The following is an 18,388-nucleotide window of genomic DNA, read 5'->3' on the forward strand; positions in this document are numbered from 1 at the left end:
TCAACCAAAAAAGACATTTATCTCGCAATTTCAATTTGCCACATGGCGTGTTCATAATTTTTTCAACAAGACATCGCACATGAAGTAGTGGCAGAGCTATCCTTGTTCAGCACAAAAGTGTAGATTCATATGGAAATGAATTAGCATAACCCTTCACTTCATTCTATATCATATTTATATATTCAATTAGTCACATTTTCAATTATATGCTTGATGACAACTCTTTATAAGAATGACATGACATATAATATTACAAGATACAAAAATCTCTTTTACAGTATGTTATAGGATCGTAGAAATGTCAAATTACAGTCCCCCAAATGAGTAACAATAATAAAATAAATAACCAAGTCAAAATTGGCCTAACAATTGCTAAATTAGTTTGCACATTAATTCCCTCATTTTCTCTTTGGCTTCTTTGATTGCTTCCCCTTCTTAACTCCCAAATATTTATGAACCTCCTCATTGTCATCATCATCTCCACCACCTCTGTGTTTCCTTTTCCCACCAGTTTCTTTGATTTTCTGCATCAACATGGGTCGCATATGTTAATTAGTATCTAATAACACAAGGGACGGGGAGAGGGGGGGGCGGGGGGGTTGGATCCTCTTCAAAAGTAGTGCATTTTTTGAGGATCGGACTCAGGTGTGGCAATATTTTTGGAGTCAAGAGCAATATAGTGTATCAGCATGCAAGCATCGTGAATGTGACCAACTATAAGATACTCGTGGAGAAAGTCGTTTACATGTATGTCACCTCGAGCAACATTCTCTGGCTGAGAAAAACACATAAGAGCCTGTTTGGATGGGCTTATAGCTTATGGCTTATATACAAGTCGAAAGCCATAAGTTTGGATTTCTAACTTTTGATTTTTGGCTTAAAAACACCTAAAATAAGCCAAATCCAAACTGTCTCGTTATAAAAGGGAAGTTAATAATAGTAATAGGGCTCATTTCACTTTATTTAATTGGCTGAAGTAAGAGCTTTAACCCATGCATGCACAAGTTAACCACCTAGGTGCTTGCTGCCGCCTGAAGTAACCCCCTCCTGCCCCCATCCCCTAGAAAAGAAAACACCGAAGAGAGAAATACCATCAGTGAGATCCTTTTGGCTTCTGTTACACGCTCCAAGAGTAGCAAAACCTCTTCTTCCTCTGCAGGATACTCAGGTAGTTTCTTCCCTGGAGATTATCAAATTTTAGTTTGGAAAACAATACATAGCAGCAGGGAGACTAGAAAGAGCACAAGGATAGGGGGAAAACAATACATAGCAGCAGGGAGACTAGAAAGAACACAAGGATAGGGGGGGGGGGGAAGGGGGGTACTAGAATCGCGGAAATATTTCTGTGTTTCATACCAATAAGCTTTTCTATCTGTATATACCACTCCAACTCATATTGATTTACTAATGATATGGCAACCCCAGAACGTCCTGCTCGTGCAGTTCTTCCCACTCTATGTATATAATCCTGCAAGCCATGCGTATAGTGATAAGCTTAAATCGCACCAGAAAACAAAATTAAGATATTCAGATTGAAATGATGAGTATCAAGTCAAGTATAGATAAATCCAGGACCACCCCAATGAAAACAGCATAACTTTACAAGCAGGAAGAATAGCAAGATCTACCTTTGAGTTTGTTGGAATATCATAGTTGATAACCATATCAACAGAAGGGATATCAAGTCCTCGACTGGCCACATCAGTGCATATAAGGATATTGCACTCTCCAGCCTTAAATTTGTTTAGAGCTCCAAGCCTTTTATCCTGACCAAGTAAAATATCATTATTATTTTTTTGGGTGTGGGGGTGGGGATGAAATAGAACCAGCAAAGAGGAAATTGTGAACCTGTTAAAATATGCCTTTAAGTTTGAGAGTATACCTGAGTCATCTGACCACTAATTGGTATGGCTCTCAAGCCAAGATTGCGAAGCATCAAAGCCAGAAGACGAGTTGCATCACATGTACGAGTGAAAACCATAGATGTACTGCCAGACATCTCAGTCAGAATATAGATAAGATAGCAGTCCTGTGAACCATGGACAAATAATAAAGTCAGACCAGAAGTCATTATGTGATAATTGAAATGGGACCATAAATCATAATTCAGTAAACTAAAGCAATTACATCTTTAGCCCCCATCAGGTAGAGGGCCTTTTAGGTTTATTCCTTGTATACTGTCTCTAGCATACAGTCCCACACGATTACCAGGCATTAGCTATATCATCCTTCTGATAATTTTTAATGCCAAAACAAAACGATTTCCTATTAAGGACCTTTAAAATACTGGCTTACATCTTACTGGGAGAGCAACCTTTCGCATTCTACTGCCACCGAACAGGTTTTGAATTCCCTGCTGCCTTAATTTCCCCCATGTCCCCCCACCCCTTTCCTCCTAGAGCTTTCCATGTTCTGTCAACTTCCACACCCCCTTTGGCCTCTGTCAATGCCCATCAATCTTCTGTTTTCTTCCGTGCCTAATCTAATAACCTTGCACTCCACCACTGTAGCATAACTCCTAATGCTACATCTCTCCCCTTTGCTTCTGCTTCCAACCTGTTGCACTCAAGCCTACAGTGCCATGTGTCCTATATCAAAACTCTTTCCCTGCCAGCTTCATGCCGCTCTTTTCCCCTTTGTCCAACCTCAATCACATGCAGAAAACCCCAATTGTTTTCATTTAATTCAACCCTAAACAAGGGGTGAAAAATCTCTTCATTTAATTTTCTTAGTTCCAATCTCGTAAACCATACATAAGATCTCAAAAGAAGGTCTGCTCACCAGGGGAAGAGGAGGAGGCCAACAAAAGATGGCACATTTGGGGGGACGGTGTGAGGACGGGGGGATATACATTTCTTTGAAATATCTGCTCTACCCTCTTGTTCGTGGGAAGATGTAATGGAGGCACTAGTACACTGCTCAATTCCTGGAGTAATAGTTCTACTAATAATGCAAAAACAATTGATTAGGGCTAGAAGTATAAGAAAGCCCATAGCTGAGACTACAAATCTAGTAACTTCCTTGATTAGGAACATATAAAGAGACCCATGTGCCTAAACAGGTGTTTAACTGCATATGCCTTAACTGTGGCAAGCCCTCTATGTGGCCTGACCTCTAAGTCAGTTGGATTATGTTCACTTCAATAATCAAGAGTTGCAACTACTTAAAATACTTTCATGATTAATACTTCTGGGAAAGCTAAAAATATGAACCTTGTAAAGAGTGACTCACTGTGCTACTTGGTTTTTTAATCAAGAAGACGCTGCACTCTTCGTGCTAGTTATTACTTTGTAACACTAAACAACACAATCATTATGATCACGTCTCCCCTCTTTTATCCACGTGATTGTTTCTTATTCTAGTGGTGTCAAAATGCCAATATACATTCTTCAGCCATATAATGATCCTTATTGGGAGAACACAGCACCACATATAATGTTCTGTTGTAAAAATACACTAAATGTCTGGACAACTTTGCTGCTTAAGCAGAAAATATTGAACTCATTGATTGTCATCAAACAAAATGTAACATACATGGAACATCATTATTAAGCCAATTGCCTAGCCACTTGTGCTGCTTTTTTCCAACAAACCTAAAATAGAATCTTGTCACTGAAAAACTAACCTTATACTTGGCAGGTAGAAAACGATACTGCTGCTTCAGTGTATCGACTGTGGAATATTTAGATGCAGCTTCAATCTGAAACAAATTATAAACAAAGTTATGGAAAATACTCTTGAGCACCACCTACAAATCCTCCAGTGACAATTGACATTGTTGTACCTTAACAGGATTTCTCAAACAAGCCCTCTGAAGTTTCCGCACCTGTAGTTCAAGTACATATCTATTTAGAATCGGACTTCCCAAGCAAAAATTTCAGTCCATGGGAAGTTTAAGCATGAAATTTGATTCCTTAAAAAGAAAGCAGAGCAGAAGCAAATTAACGTGCCATTCATAACATCCCCACCTTCTCCTCTCGAAGACTCGAACAATTTCATGTAATAATCATTTTGGTACTATGATATAAAGTGTAAGTGCATCTACTTCCATAACAATGATAACTGAAGCTGAAATACAAGTATAAAGCTCCTCCATTTTCTGGTATCTTCTCATATATAAATATCAAAATGAGCAAGATATTTGCAAATTAATAAAAGCCAAAACTTCACGAAAGCACTTTTCCTCCCCAAATACTGAGGAAAAGATATCTACCCAACCTTAAAAGAGGGGATTTTCCTTTAAAGAGAATCTAGAAAGAGAAATTACCCACAAGCAGAAAATAGAACATTTATAATTAACATGGTTTCCTATAAACCACTTGAAAAACTGACCTTTTTGGTCATTGTAGCAGAAAAGAGATAAGTCCTTCGTTCACGAGGAATAGCATTCAAAATCTGATCGAGGGCCTTCTCAAAATCCTCGTTTAGCAACCTGTCCGCCTCATCTAATACCTGTTGCATGTAGCCATGTTCAAATTCATGACTCAGACTACGCATGCATGCTCTTAACTAACTAAAATAATCTGTTGTGAAACACTATTTACCATTTCAAAAACCTATATTTGGTTACGAATAGAATTTGTGATGTTAAAAGAAGTATATAAACCAGGATACATAGAAGGAACATCAGATTTGTTAAGAACCCATGTAATGCTAAATCAACTCATTCTTGCTTATCATTTGAATATCATATAATGAAATGCATTTAATTTTTAGATACATATTGCTTCAATTAATCAATGTCTTGCTTGGTCCAATTGTAGCCACCTAAGGCGATGAAGCCATTGTGCTTCTTTGGACATATCACATCAATGGTTCAGTGCTGTAGTGAGGGGAAGGCATTTAACTAGCAACTAACACGAAGACGAGCAAGATTCAAAGGAACATATCTTTCTAATGTAGCCTAAGGCTTTCTGCAGCTCAAAATGTTGGATGGTTAGAAAGTAAAGACCAACTCAAGTAGCCAATGGAGGCAGGAAAAAATGACAAGTAACTTTGCCTCTGACAAGAGATATACTGTATACACTGTGAAAAACAGCAAATATCACTTTTTAAGGTGCAATAGTGATATAATAACATATCCTTCAATCAAATAAATGAATCAACATCTGCACTCTTGGATTTTCATCTGAAAGAAAAAAAATGCATAAACAGATAAAGAGGACATCTCTGGAGCATTTGTGAGCATAAGACTATGGACAAACTTACCAAGTACTTTATCGTACGGAGAGAAAACCCTTTGGTATTGGAAAGATGATCCAAGAGGCGACCAGGTGTTGCAACCTACATCATACATCACGCAAATGAGCACTCAAATTTAAGAATATCAAAGATTAAGCTTATGGCTTAAGATATCATCTGTAACAACCTACAATAGGTTTAGCAAAATTGGTGTGAAAAATCATCGGCATGGCACGCTAAACTAGTTTTGCTGACCAGGGAACATTACAGACGTCTGAATATTTGAATTAGGCCAGCGACTGAATTGACTGAGAACACTTAATAGTTCTCTTTGATAGGAAAGTAAGCATTGTATTGGTAAATTGCATCGAGATGATTCAGAACGACACATCAGGAACCTTACAAAAACACAGCCTCTGGCTGCACAAACATGTGGGCTGATTGAGGAAATCCAGTAAACTATCAATATCATCTACATCATTTAACTTGAATCAAAGAGCTAATAAAGAAGGGTGTTGTACTTCAACTTGTTAATATTCTTATTGTTTAAAAACATCTCTGATTTCTTTACCTCCAAATAGTCCATCAGAGAAACTATCCTACTTGCAAACAAGGCAGAAGTTAGAGAGGCTAAGACAAAGCCACCTCCATGATTGAAAAGAGAAGGTTGAGTTTACACCAAAAGCCTTCTCATAGGAGATAGGAGAAACTGTTCGAACGCCTTACAGTGGGTCCGGAGTTGTATCTAGTCCAAATTGAGTGATTTGTTTTAGGAGTAGTCAAATAAAAAAATTCACAATTTTAGGGAAGGATTGCTGCCCTAGATGGATAAGAGTTGATGTCTTGGTCTAAGCGGTTTCCTGTGTAATATTACAGTACACCCAACACCGCCTTTGGAGGGTGGACTCTTCCTACACAGCTGGACGTCCGATTCTCAACAAAGATGTCGGGGTTCATCACCACATCCGTTCCTGATAGGCCTCATAGGCAAGGTAGGGTAGAAAATCTTCTTGGGTGGTTGCCCGTCTCAGCACACTTAATAGTTGATATTTATATTACTTCCACTCACTTAATAGTTGATATCCTACTTACCTTACCTAATAAAAAACAAATAGTCGACAACTTGATATCATATTATTTCCACTCCAGACTTCTATAACGTGATCTTTTGCATATTTCTTTTGCAGCCTCTCATAAGGAAATAAAGGTTACTGATCTTACAATCCTAGGATGGTGGCGTAGTGCTGAATGAAAATGGCTTACCAATGTTTCAAGACTGGCCAATAGTACACCAACTTTGTTTCATTAGATTGCTAAAAGGATGCATCATCTACCTTTTACAACCATCAGGTACCTCTGACAAAGGAGATATGGCTACTAATAATTCATAAAGGACTTAGTTCCGGTTTGGATTGACTTATTTTAGGTGCTTTTAAGACAATAGCTTTTAAGCAGTTTTGAAGTGTTTGGGTAAAGTTAAAAGGTGCTTATAAGCACTTATTTTAAAGACAAAATAACAAAAATAAGCCAAAAGCCATAAGTTAGAAATCCTAACTTACGGCTTTTGGCTTATAAGTCATAAGCCAAAAGCCAATCCAAACATGCCCTTATTTATAAGCCAAAGCATTTTGCAAATGTTAAAACAAAAGCACATTTCTTATCAGATGATCTAAGAAGAAAAGGTAACCAACATCCAGTAAAGACCCTGATAGCAGGACTAGGAGCTCTTCTCACAAGATACTGGCAACAAATTTAACAAAAAACTGAGAATGCATTTTCAAACAAAGTGGGGTAAGGTAACTAAATAGCTATTTACATCTAGGCCGGATTTTTTTAATGTGTCTAGGGAAATCCACATGACCCCCTAATCTGTTGAAAGAAGACATCAGAAACTTATGAAGCCAACTGCATGCTCCAAATAATAGCATGAGGCTACAACGACCTGATACACTTGGTCAAGGCTGAGAAAGAGATACTCAAGAAACAGCATCAGAGGTAAAATAAAGAAGGTGGTGCTCGTTCCTTAAACATCTACTGTCATATGAATATTACACCACCAACTCTGCCTCATATTGTATTTGCCTTTTAGTTTATATTTTGGCAAAGAGATTTTACTATCTGTAGCTCCATTACTACTTGCTTCACCTTAACAAGAGACATAAAAATGTGGTAGCAGATATATCAGTACTTACAATAATGTGAGGCCGTTTCCCGAGGGCAATGCTCTGTTGTACTTGATCTATCCCTCCAACCAGCTGCAAAACAATTACCAGCGATCATTTAATCAAAAATATGTCTAGCTGAATGCCAATGTCAACCATCATATACCACACTGTTTCAATCGTGACACACTTTATCCTTTCCTACAGACATGCCACTACAAATCCCATTAGCTAGAAAGAGGTTATCAGCCTATGGATTACATTTGAAGGGGAAATGAATTGTTCATGTATGTGCATATGACTTAGTCAAGCTCACCACTGCACATTTTACTCCAATACCGGATCCTAAAGCTTCAAACTGTTCAGCAATTTGAATGGCGAGCTCTCTGGAATATGCAAAGAAAAAAGTTGGGATTTCAATCATTAAAGAGCTTCTACAAAATAAAACAAGTAATCAGAAGAATAAGAGACCTTGTTGGAGAGAGAACGCAGGCAAAAAAGGCATGCGGAGAATCTAATAACGATTGCAGTATAGGAATTGCAAAAGCTCCAGTCTTTCCAGACCCCGTTTGTGCCAGACCAATTAGGTCTTTGCCTGGAACAAAAACCAATCAAATTGTTTATAACAAAAATAAGATTTCACCAAATAGAGGTTGATATACAAAAGGTTAATTAAAACAAAAAGGATCTCTATGAATAATGTACTCTACACAGCAAAAGGATTCCCCCACCCCCCAAAAAAAATAAAAGAAAAAAAATCACTACAGGATTCAGGCTACGTGGAATCACAGCTCAATCACTCTCCTGTTGCTAGTTATTAGTTCAACCCACATCACTTGATTGACGGAGTTTTGCACGGTCCATTAAATTTTCCTCAAATGCAACATTATATTCCATAACTTGGTTGTAAATTTGCATTTTAAAGACATGGTTTCTGAAAGGCTAGCATTCATAAAAGTATTTTACAGGAAAATTCACGTGACCCTTCCCCTTGCTATTCCAATTTTTCTTCGTAAAAGAATATATCGTTCCAAAATCTTCAATTCCCTTAAATTGAATCACTTCAAATACCACCTCTTTAGGCAATAACATAAAGCTGTTTTTACCTGGATTTAAGTTCACCCTACCTACACCACCATTATATCCATTAACTAATTATTTTATTTTATTTTCACCTAGACGTAGGAAATTAAATCAGAACACCCCCAAACCCCTGGAAGACTGAAAAATTCACCACTAAACCCAGCACTTAATTACCTCTCTCCACAAATTTGTTCGACAATGAAATGTTGCTTTTCTATTATTCATAAAGCTAGTCTTATTTTATTTTGCAACCAAGGGCAAAACTAAATTAGAATAGTGGAAGTTTTGCAACCCCACAACCCAAAATCAGACATAAAACCCACTAGGATAATCAGCTTAGAAATTTAAACCTATTTGAAATATTAGCAGAAAGCTAAATCCTCTAGAACATGCGGCAACAAAAAGATGAATAAACATAAAGAAGGGAATATTGAAAAACCTTCAAAGGCATGAGGCATAGCTTCAGCTTGTATCTTAGAAGGGTTTTTCCAACCTAAATTATCACATGCCTCAATTAATTGATCACAAACTCCTAATTCTTTGAAAGACTTCGTTTCTTCTTTGGATTCATCCATTTAGCCGCGGATCCAAGACTTCTCCACAGAGGGTTCTATTATGACAGTAACTTCAAATCAACAAGCAACAAGCAAGCCGTTTGGATTAGCTGTATTCAATTAACTTTTAAGCATCAATTGTTGAAAAGCACAATTCAAGTGTTGGAGCTGATTTTATAAATAAGCAATCACAAATTCAAATAGAAACTAAAAAAAAGTTGTTAACACTATAAGAGAATTGATTACTACAAAAATTTTAAGTCTAAATTTATTCAAATACAAAATAATTATAAGTTACTATCAACAAAATATAAATTGTTATGCAAGGAAATGATGTTTATTAAACTCATGGCTTTTAATTCCTAAATTTACACAAAGAAGAACTCCATACTCCCAAAGTCAAAGGTTCTCCAAAGCTTCTTATATCTCATTGTACCAAATATTATATTGTAGCATGTGCTTTCTAAGGCAAGAGGAGAAAGTTTTCCATTGATATTTTATTTTCACTTTTCTCCTTTGGGAAGCTTAGCATTGTCCTAATTACATCTACATATGCAATCAAGTTTGAGTTGTATGTGTGAATAGTGATCTATATATCCTTAGGGATCATTTGGTAGCTGGTTAGAATTATGCCGGGAATTTATGTATTATTAGTTATGCATGATTTAGTTATTCCATCATACATGCACAACATAATACATAGATTCACTCATAACGTATCCATGTATTAATTATGCATATCGAACATCCTACTAATTTTATACCTGAATAAACTTACCAGCTACAAAACGTGGTAGTACTACTTAAGCAGGATTTAATACTTGCATAACTCATCTCCAAACTAGCTATTAAACGACTCCTACTTTGTTGCATGATTCAATTCGCGAGTAACAATTTCTCTTTATAGTTTTACTCGCTTTTTCTCTTCAGCTTAACAATTCACTCAATAACAACAACATACTGAACGATTCAATCATCACTAACATTGAAATACACTCGTTTTTTTGGGAGATTTATAGCAGAAACAAAATCAAGTACAAAAAACAGAGGAAAAACGCAGAGAAGCTGAAAAACGTAACTAAAAGCGCATAGAAAAAAATGCAGAGAGAGAAAAACTTACCGAGAATCGCAGAGAACAAACGCAGAAAAGATATGCAGGGAGAAGTGAAGAAACGCCGGAGGAGAAAGAAGAAAAAGAAGAGAAAAACAAGTTTTTGTAGTGTAGGGCTTTTGTAATGGAGGGTAATATTGGAACTACAAAAATATATTAGGGATATGAATGGTTTTTTGACCTTTTATAAATTTGTTTTTAATTTTACGTCTAAGAATATATATATATTTTTTTTAATATAGATACGGAGATTTGCAAAGATCATATTTTTTCTATTCAATTTGTAAGTTCTCAGAGATCATATTCATATGTTTATAGGGCTTTTCTCCAAATTTCTTTCGTTTTAATGTAGTAAAATTTTTAGATTCAAATTTCTTTTATGATTTTATTTGTTGCTAAAAATCTTTATGTTTATAGAAAAAAAAAAAACAAATTCAATGTAGTTAGAAAAATAGAATTCGAAGAAAATAGAGTGTAAGTAGATCTTATATTTATCTAAAATATAAAAGAGAGATAAAATTTTAGAGACCCTCTTCTAGATTTAATCTCGTCACAATAACGTCTCTTGTAATTTACAATATTATGTCTATAGTTTTGTAATTTACGATATTATGCTTATTGTAATTAAAAATTTGGATGTGTGTTCTTTGATCTAGGCTTTGACAAATGTGTATCAAGACACATAAAAGGATCCATTTAGGATAGGCCTCAAAGAGATCCCATTCTCATTGATCCTTGGGCTTCCTCGGCTCAATTTGGAATTAGATACTATTTGGGCTCATGATAGCTCTTCAAGCCCATTTTGTTGTTGGGTGATTTTCGCCTTTTGGAGGTGACTGATTTTGAACTTTTGACCTTGCTTACTTTATTAGCAAAAAAAATCACCTCATATACACATTTAAGAGTCAATATTACAGGTTTTAAATCTACTTTTAAAAAATTCTTGCTTATAACAGTTTAATTACGGATTATAACATATCACTAATTATTTATAAATTAATTAAATTTTACTTTATTAAATAAGTATTTTTGTATAATTTTATATTATTATTAAATTATTTAAATAAAGAATACCCCATAATTATCTCTTACACAATTATAGGGATTTTACATTGATTACACTTCCTTATTTAATGTTATACTCATAACCTCCCATTAGTCAACCCCACCACTCTTCCCCCACACATATCCAACTATACACGCTATCACTCCACTTTCACCTTCTTCTCTCCCATTTTTCTCACCAGCCAACTACACAACATTCAATCTTTCGTCCAATTTTTTTTCCAACAAAATTATGTCTAAGAAATCCATTGAAACGCCTCAAAAGAGTCCCAGATTGGGTGAAAGAACATCTAATGATGATGTTCATGTTTCAAATTTTAATATATTAACTCAAACTCCCCCCCCCCCCTCCCCCGCCTAAAATTGTTGAAAATCCGGCGAATATCCAAAATCTAGCGATGGATGGTTCATCTAAGTTGAAGGAGCGACAAAGAGAGAAAAAATGAAGAAAAAAAAAAGGTCACCCCTGCAAATCAAAAGGGGAATAAGAGGAAGGAACCCCTTCTGATTCCGATTTTGATTTTGTTACTGAAATCAAAAAGAAAAAAAGAAAAAAAAAATATAGAAGTTGGAGCATCTTCAAAACCATCAACAAGAAGAACAACAAAAAGTTATTTTTTTTTAACTTTTGGACAATTTTTTTGTGTTTAAGTATTTGATGATATATAATATCATATGTTTTCTTTCAGGCAGATACCGTTTACATATGAATTATTGATTGCCTATTACAATTTCAAGATACTATTTTGAAAATATCAGTGTGTTTTCAAACTATACATTTATTGGATGAAATCTGTATGAAATCTAATAAATATGTGTATGACTACGCTTAAATGTTTTGATTTTGAAAAATTTATGAATTGTGATATAATAATGGTATACAAATGGAATGAATTGCGTTTTAACATTGGTGTGATTGTCTATTAACTGTGTTTATGATATAAATTATTAAATTAGTATGAAAATGGTATGATTTGTCAAACTACTGATTTTTTCTTTAAAAAATCACATTATGCTTACTTTATATTCTAAACATGTTTTTGGATGAAACGTGTATAAAATCTTATTAATACGTGTATGCCTATGAGTTTAATATTTTATTGTTGGATATTGTATGAATTGTGATATAATGTTGATAGACAAATGGTATAAAATGTGTGATTATATGAATTTATCAATTTTTATACATGTTGTTTGGATAAAACGTGTATGAAATTTTGATTAATATGTGTATGACACTAACTGAAGTTAGTGTGGGAATGAAACACTAACTGCAATTTGTTTTAAATTTATTTCTTGTAGGACACTAGTTGAAAACCAAATTAATATTCATGTAAACTTACATTAAATTAAATACTCAGGATACCATAATTACCTTTTATAATTATCACTAATATTTACACTATCTTATGTATTAAGCTGAAATTTATTTTTAACAGTATGCAATCTGTATGATTAATGAATGAACAGTGTATAAAGAATGAACGGTATATTAAACACTAAGTTTATAATGCACTTCAAACCAATTATGTTTCATATCAAAACAAAACATTAATCTAAACGACAAAATAAAATAAAAATTATATATAGTCTAAACAAATAAACAGTCATTAGTTTTGCACAGGATAATTTGAACATGCTTCATGTTGTGGCCAACTTGACAAAATCTACTGCAAGTAACTTTGAACCTTTTGAATTTCATATCAGCAACCTCTTTCATATATAATTCATTTCATTTGAAATTCAACATAATTCTTTGTTTCATTAAAAAAAAAATAACAATTAGTCTAACATTATACAAATCAATTAGAAATATGTTAAACAATATTAACTTTTCATTCCAAAGACGATACAAATTTCATCCATAAAAATCATTAAAATAACAACAAAATTATACACACTCGTCATTATTTTTTCATACAAATATCATTCAGACAGTACATTACAAAACAAATTTCATACAAAACATAATATTTCACATTTAATACTCATTTAATACACATTTCATACAATAATCATCATTCATACCAAATTTATACATTTTCATACTCATTTAATATACATTTCATACAAAACGATTATTCATTCAAACTATATACATTTCTCGTCCCAAATAATTAATTACTGTCACCCAACTTTATACAGAAATAACAAAACTAATATAAACTCAACAATTTCACATTTAATACCAATTTAAAACACTTGTAATACACTTCGTCAAGAATTTCAATGTTTTTTTACATATTTCTTAACACACTTTTCATACATAATTCATTCGACTTATACTATCAAATTCATTATCAAATAAAATAATTTTTCATAAATTCGTCGACATTATAATTAAATATTTTTACAGAATAATTAGCACACTTTCATACAAATTTCATTTAATTTATTCTATCAAATTTATTCATAAAATCACATTAAATTTATAATTTCACAAAACAACAACCGTATATAAAATAAACAAATAAACAAAAAAAAACACTAATTTTTTTACATTTCACAACAGTAAACATAATATGATATCAACAGTTAACAAAATATGACTCCACCTTCAATTAATCGACAGTTTGATAATTTTTGTTTCATTTCGCTATCATTCTAAAACAAACGTTAAACAATAATAAATACTAACCCGAAGGATCCCATCTTTCACCATGTTTGATTAAAACTGATACGTAGTTGTCCATCACAACAAAATCAATAATTTTCAAAGATGAAAAAAACTTCAATTACTCGAATGTGGGATTTTTTTTTGTTGAAAATTGAAGAGAGAAACGTTGAAAAAGGAAGAAGATAAAATCTGAATTTTTATTTGATTTTAACTGATTTGAGTGAATTAAGGATACTAAATAATCCTAATTAGTTTAAATCCCTTAATTCGTGCTATTTATTAATTATCTACAAAAAAATGATATGATCTGATTTTTTAGTTTATCTTAACTGATTTTGAGTGAATTAAGGATAAAAAATATTGTTAATTTGTTTGAATCCCTTATTTCATGCTAATCATTAATTATCTATAATAAATTTCAAATTAAATTACAAGCCACACTTTCAGTTTTTTACTTTATTATCTATAATTTATTTTTATTTTTAATTTTCGTTTATCTTTTTTTTTCCAACTTTTTTCGAATTAATAAAAACATTTCTTTTATTTGTGAATTTGTTATAACCTGAAATTTTTAATGTTATAGCTTGAAAGTCTAAATCTATTGCTATAGCCTGAAAATAGTACTATAATATATGTCATATATGAAATTTACACTTATCTAAAATATAAAAGAGAGATAAAATTTTAGAGACCCTCTTCTAGATTTAATCTCGTCACAATAACGTCTCTTGTAATTTACGATACTATGCTTATTGTAATTAAAAATTTGGATGTGTGTTCTTTGATCTAGGCTTTGACAAATGTGTATCAAGACACATAAAAGGATCCATTTAGGATAGGCCTCAAAGAGATCCCACTCTCATTGATCCTTGGGCTTCCTCCGCTCAATTTGGAATTAGATGCTATTTGGGCTCATGATAGCTCTTCAAGCCCATTTTGTTGTTGGGTGATTTTCGCCTTTTGGAGGTGACTGATCTTGAACTTTTGACCTTGCTTACTTTATTAGCAAAACATTAAGTTCAACAAATTAACTTTTGATTTCTCTAACCTTACTAAGATCATTTTTTCATTGTTAATTCCTAACTCATCAAAAGATATTATGTTATGAATAGGGATGATAATGAAGCGGAACAGTTGCAAAGCGGGGCGGATTATAGTGCTTGCAGGGTAGTGCGGGTTAGTGTTTTTGCGGGGGCAGGGCGGGTGCGGCTTAGGTTTTTTTTTTCTTTTGAAATTAAACTAAATTGGATCATTAAGCCAAAAACTACAGAGGAAAAAAACTTAATCTCAATTCTCATCTCACTGTGGCTATCTCCCATAGTCAAAATCAAGCACATATACTGTTATGTTGAAATTTTGCGGGGTGGGTATATGCGGCGCAGGGCGAGGAAAAAATAAAAAATTATGCTATGCGGGGCAGAGCGGGGCGGGGGAGAGTCATTGCGGGTTTATGGGGCATTGCCATCCCTAGTTGAAATCACTAGTCGTGAGGTGCATATTTATTCCATTTAGCTAATGATAAGAGTATTTTTTATGTCAAAAGGCAAATAAATGGTATAATTGTCTTATTTCTAATAGTTCAAGAACACGTATACTTTACTTGGCAAACTATCAAGATATTTTTATGTTAATAATAAACATACCGATTACATAGTTAATATATTTCAATAATTTAAAAGAATATTTTTTGCCATCTTCCCAAATTTTAAAAAGTGATTGTAGATTAATTTCTTTATAAGTGGTCGATGGAAGTATATTCTCTAATTTAAGAATTTACAATGGTTTCTATAACCTATAAATCATGTTATATGGATCCTCCAAAACAAAAACTTATATCGAATCCTTTAAAAATAGATTATTAAAGAAAATTTGCACAGATTAATATTTTTGAAGAATTAATAATTTAAAAGATTCGACTTACGAGTGAAATTGTATTTTTAAAATATTGATCAAGTAGCATAGTAGCCCGTAGATAAGAGTTTGATTCATCATTAGTATTGCTAGATATTTATGAAAACTATAATGATTATACATCAACCATAATTTTCAACTTCTTGTTAAAGCTCTATAAGAACGGAAAATAAACATATAAAAAGTCAATATTTTCAAATAAAAATACTAGATATCGAGTTCAACTAAATTCAATATTTTTTTTTAATTAATTCACAAAATATTTAACATAGATTGTGGTTTTCAGGAGTATTAATATCGACTAGACATCCAATTATGAACACTAAAATGATTGTACTCCACCATAAACTTTATCCATTAGCCAGCATAAAAATCTTATGTCATAATTGATTAAATTGAAGTGATAAGTATTTTATTTTATTTTTATTAAAATTTTTGAATTTGAGCTCAGTTGGATATATAATTGCCTTTGTTAAGAAAAAGTTTACTCTATCATATGAAGTTTTTCGACGCAATTGAAATTTAATCAGATTATAAAAAAAGTTCATGTGATGGAACCTTAAAAAGAGTAAAATAATAGTAAGTTTATATGCAAACAATCATTTAATCCAAGCTAGTCAAACACAATATCCAGAATTGATAATATTTAAACTTCTACTTATCCAAACAATCATTTGATTCAAACTATCAAATACAGTAATTATCAATATGGGTTCGTTGTGGTGGGATAATTAAAATCCTTTTATTCGTGATTAGAGATTTCGAGTTTAAATTCTAAGAATAAAAAAAATACTATGTTGGGGGTAGCGATTCCCAAATGAACCCTTTAACACACTATTCAAATTTATCGAGTTTTAATATAAATATCAGACACCGAATATTATTATTTTTAAAGTACTTAGGCAGTGGAAGATCACGATGGCTTTTAAATAAGCCGGAATTTAATTTAATCAAAGGGATTAGTTTAATTTCAGATGCGTCACAGAGTAATTATCATTTTCTAAAACCCTTTTTTGGCTCTAATAAAAAATGTGCAAAGTTTACTGTCACAAAGAGGAAATTAGTTATAATGATTGCTAGAAAAAAAATCATTAGATTGATAAAACTTAGAAGGAATTTAATTTTATCTAAAAGTATTAAACTTACGAAAAAATGATTTTCTAATAATCATATATAAAACAAATTTAGTAGAAGAACCTAAAGATTTAACAAAATTCGATCAACTCTATTCACTGAACTCAAAATAAAAGAGTTTCCATTATATAATGGAAGAATTCATTATTTTCTCCACAATTGTATGCTAAACACGTTAAAATACATTGTGCAACTTTCGAACGTATCGAGACATGTGTACCACAAAACGAGTCATAGCAACATGTATATAATAAGTAAAATATTGAATATCAAATTGACTTTAGACATAACTCAACGTCAAAAATTAATTCAATAAGAGAATCGAACATCCTGAGTCATATTAAGAGTCGTCTAAATTACTTCTTCCATCTATGATTTGGGAGTCTTCTTTTATCACCCCCGCATGCCCAATACACTATCTGATATTAAATATGTGCATATTCAGATACTGTTCGATATTAAATACGTGAATAATTTAAACTTTATATATTTAATTTTGTGTTGAACTTTTTTTATATTAAACTTTATACATGTTGAGTCAAAAAAGTCCAAACATTAGAAGTAGCAATGTCAATAATTTAATGTCTTGATCCAAACATTAGAATGCTGAAGGGCTAAGATCGGATAAGAACAGATAAAGTTATCCAACATGATTTGATAAATTTAGTAAATAGTACAAAAATGGAATAATATTTTGTGTAAAATGAAAGAAAAAAAAAAACACAAAAAGTTATCCAACATGATTTGATAAATTTAGTAAATAGTACAAAAATGGAATAATATTTTGTGTACTATGAAAGAAAAAAAAAAACACAAAGGTTCCACTAAATTTGGAATGCAGAAGTTGTTTGCAAATTTAATTTGTTTGTTTTATTTTGATTTGACTCAAAAAAGTTAAATCTTTTTAATTTTAAATATATTATGTAAAAAAAGTTAAATAATTATTAAAATATTTAAAAAATAAATAAAAACAGACAAATTAAAACGAAGGAAGCGATTAGTAAACATTTGACTAGAAAGTCGGGTTTAGTCGGCCATGAATGCCCTTTTTTGGACCCCAACACTCACCATTGTTTTAGAGATGTATTTTGTCGTGGAATGGATAAAATTCTTTTATTTAAATTAAAAAAATTAAATTTAAGCTTTTGGAATGATAATGAAAATATTTAATTTTATCTTAATAAATTTATATAGTATAATTATAAATTATATCAAAAAAAATATTAAACAAATGAAAAATGATCGATAAAATTTAATTTTGATCGTTGTGAAGTTTAATTAATTAGATATATTTATCTTTAATTACTTGAGATGTTCATTACTTTGATCTTTTTACTTACAAATATTCATGATTTTTAGAATTATTAATTATTTCATTATTTAATTATTGACGTGTTACGTTAAATGTGCATTGATATTTTATATTTAAAAGCAATGCACTTCTTGAAATAGTATATAACATATTATTTACATAAAGAAATAAAAAAAATACATTTTATTAATTAATTAAAGATTAAATGTGTCGAGTCATATATCATAAGAGTCAAAATTATAATTTACCAATTACTAA

The 18,388-nt window shown here is 32.1% G+C and overlaps 1 protein-coding gene across 3 annotated transcripts; it reads right to left on the reverse strand.

Annotated features, from left to right (window-relative positions):
• Window positions 1-295: 295 nt before the first annotated feature.
• Window positions 296-10,176, reverse strand: LOC125817491 (DEAD-box ATP-dependent RNA helicase 10). Of its 3 annotated transcripts, none has more exons than XM_049497030.1 (14): window positions 10,101-10,176; window positions 8,866-9,036; window positions 7,815-7,938; window positions 7,660-7,729; window positions 7,374-7,436; window positions 5,209-5,283; window positions 4,333-4,452; window positions 3,785-3,826; window positions 3,626-3,700; window positions 1,883-2,029; window positions 1,629-1,766; window positions 1,357-1,468; window positions 1,092-1,180; window positions 296-524 (listed from the first exon to the last, which is right to left on the reverse strand). In XM_049497030.1, the coding sequence occupies exons 2-14, from the start codon at window positions 8,999-9,001 to the stop codon at window positions 399-401; spliced, it is 1,317 nt and encodes a 438-aa protein (XP_049352987.1). In that variant the 5' UTR covers window positions 9,002-9,036; window positions 10,101-10,176; the 3' UTR covers window positions 296-398. The 3 variants fall into 3 exon arrangements, with proteins under 3 accessions (XP_049352987.1, XP_049352986.1, XP_049352988.1); XM_049497029.1 differs by having other exon boundaries at window positions 8,866-9,051; XM_049497031.1 differs by having other exon boundaries at window positions 8,866-9,090; window positions 10,101-10,171.
• Between the last annotated feature and the right edge of the window lie 8,212 nt (window positions 10,177-18,388).

The sequence above is a fragment of the Solanum verrucosum genome, unplaced genomic scaffold (assembly GCF_900185275.1).
Source record: "Solanum verrucosum unplaced genomic scaffold, falcon-dt-bn FXZP01000280.1, whole genome shotgun sequence".
Lineage (NCBI taxonomy): Eukaryota > Viridiplantae > Streptophyta > Magnoliopsida > Solanales > Solanaceae > Solanum > Solanum verrucosum.

What these genes read in the sequence shown, in the direction of transcription:
- LOC125817491 (XM_049497030.1), bottom strand. Translation starts at nt 9,001, where the DNA reads ATGGATGAATCCAAAGAAGAAACGAAGTCTTTCAAAGAATTAGGAGTT. An exon ending in TTCTACCTGCCAAGTATAAG is followed by an intron (nt 2,030 to 3,625) that starts GTTAGTTTTTCA and finishes CATGGTTCACAG; the next exon opens with GACTGCTATCTTATCTATAT. An exon ending in ATATTCCAACAAACTCAAAG is followed by an intron (nt 1,469 to 1,628) that starts GTAGATCTTGCT and finishes CATGGCTTGCAG; the next exon opens with GATTATATACATAGAGTGGG.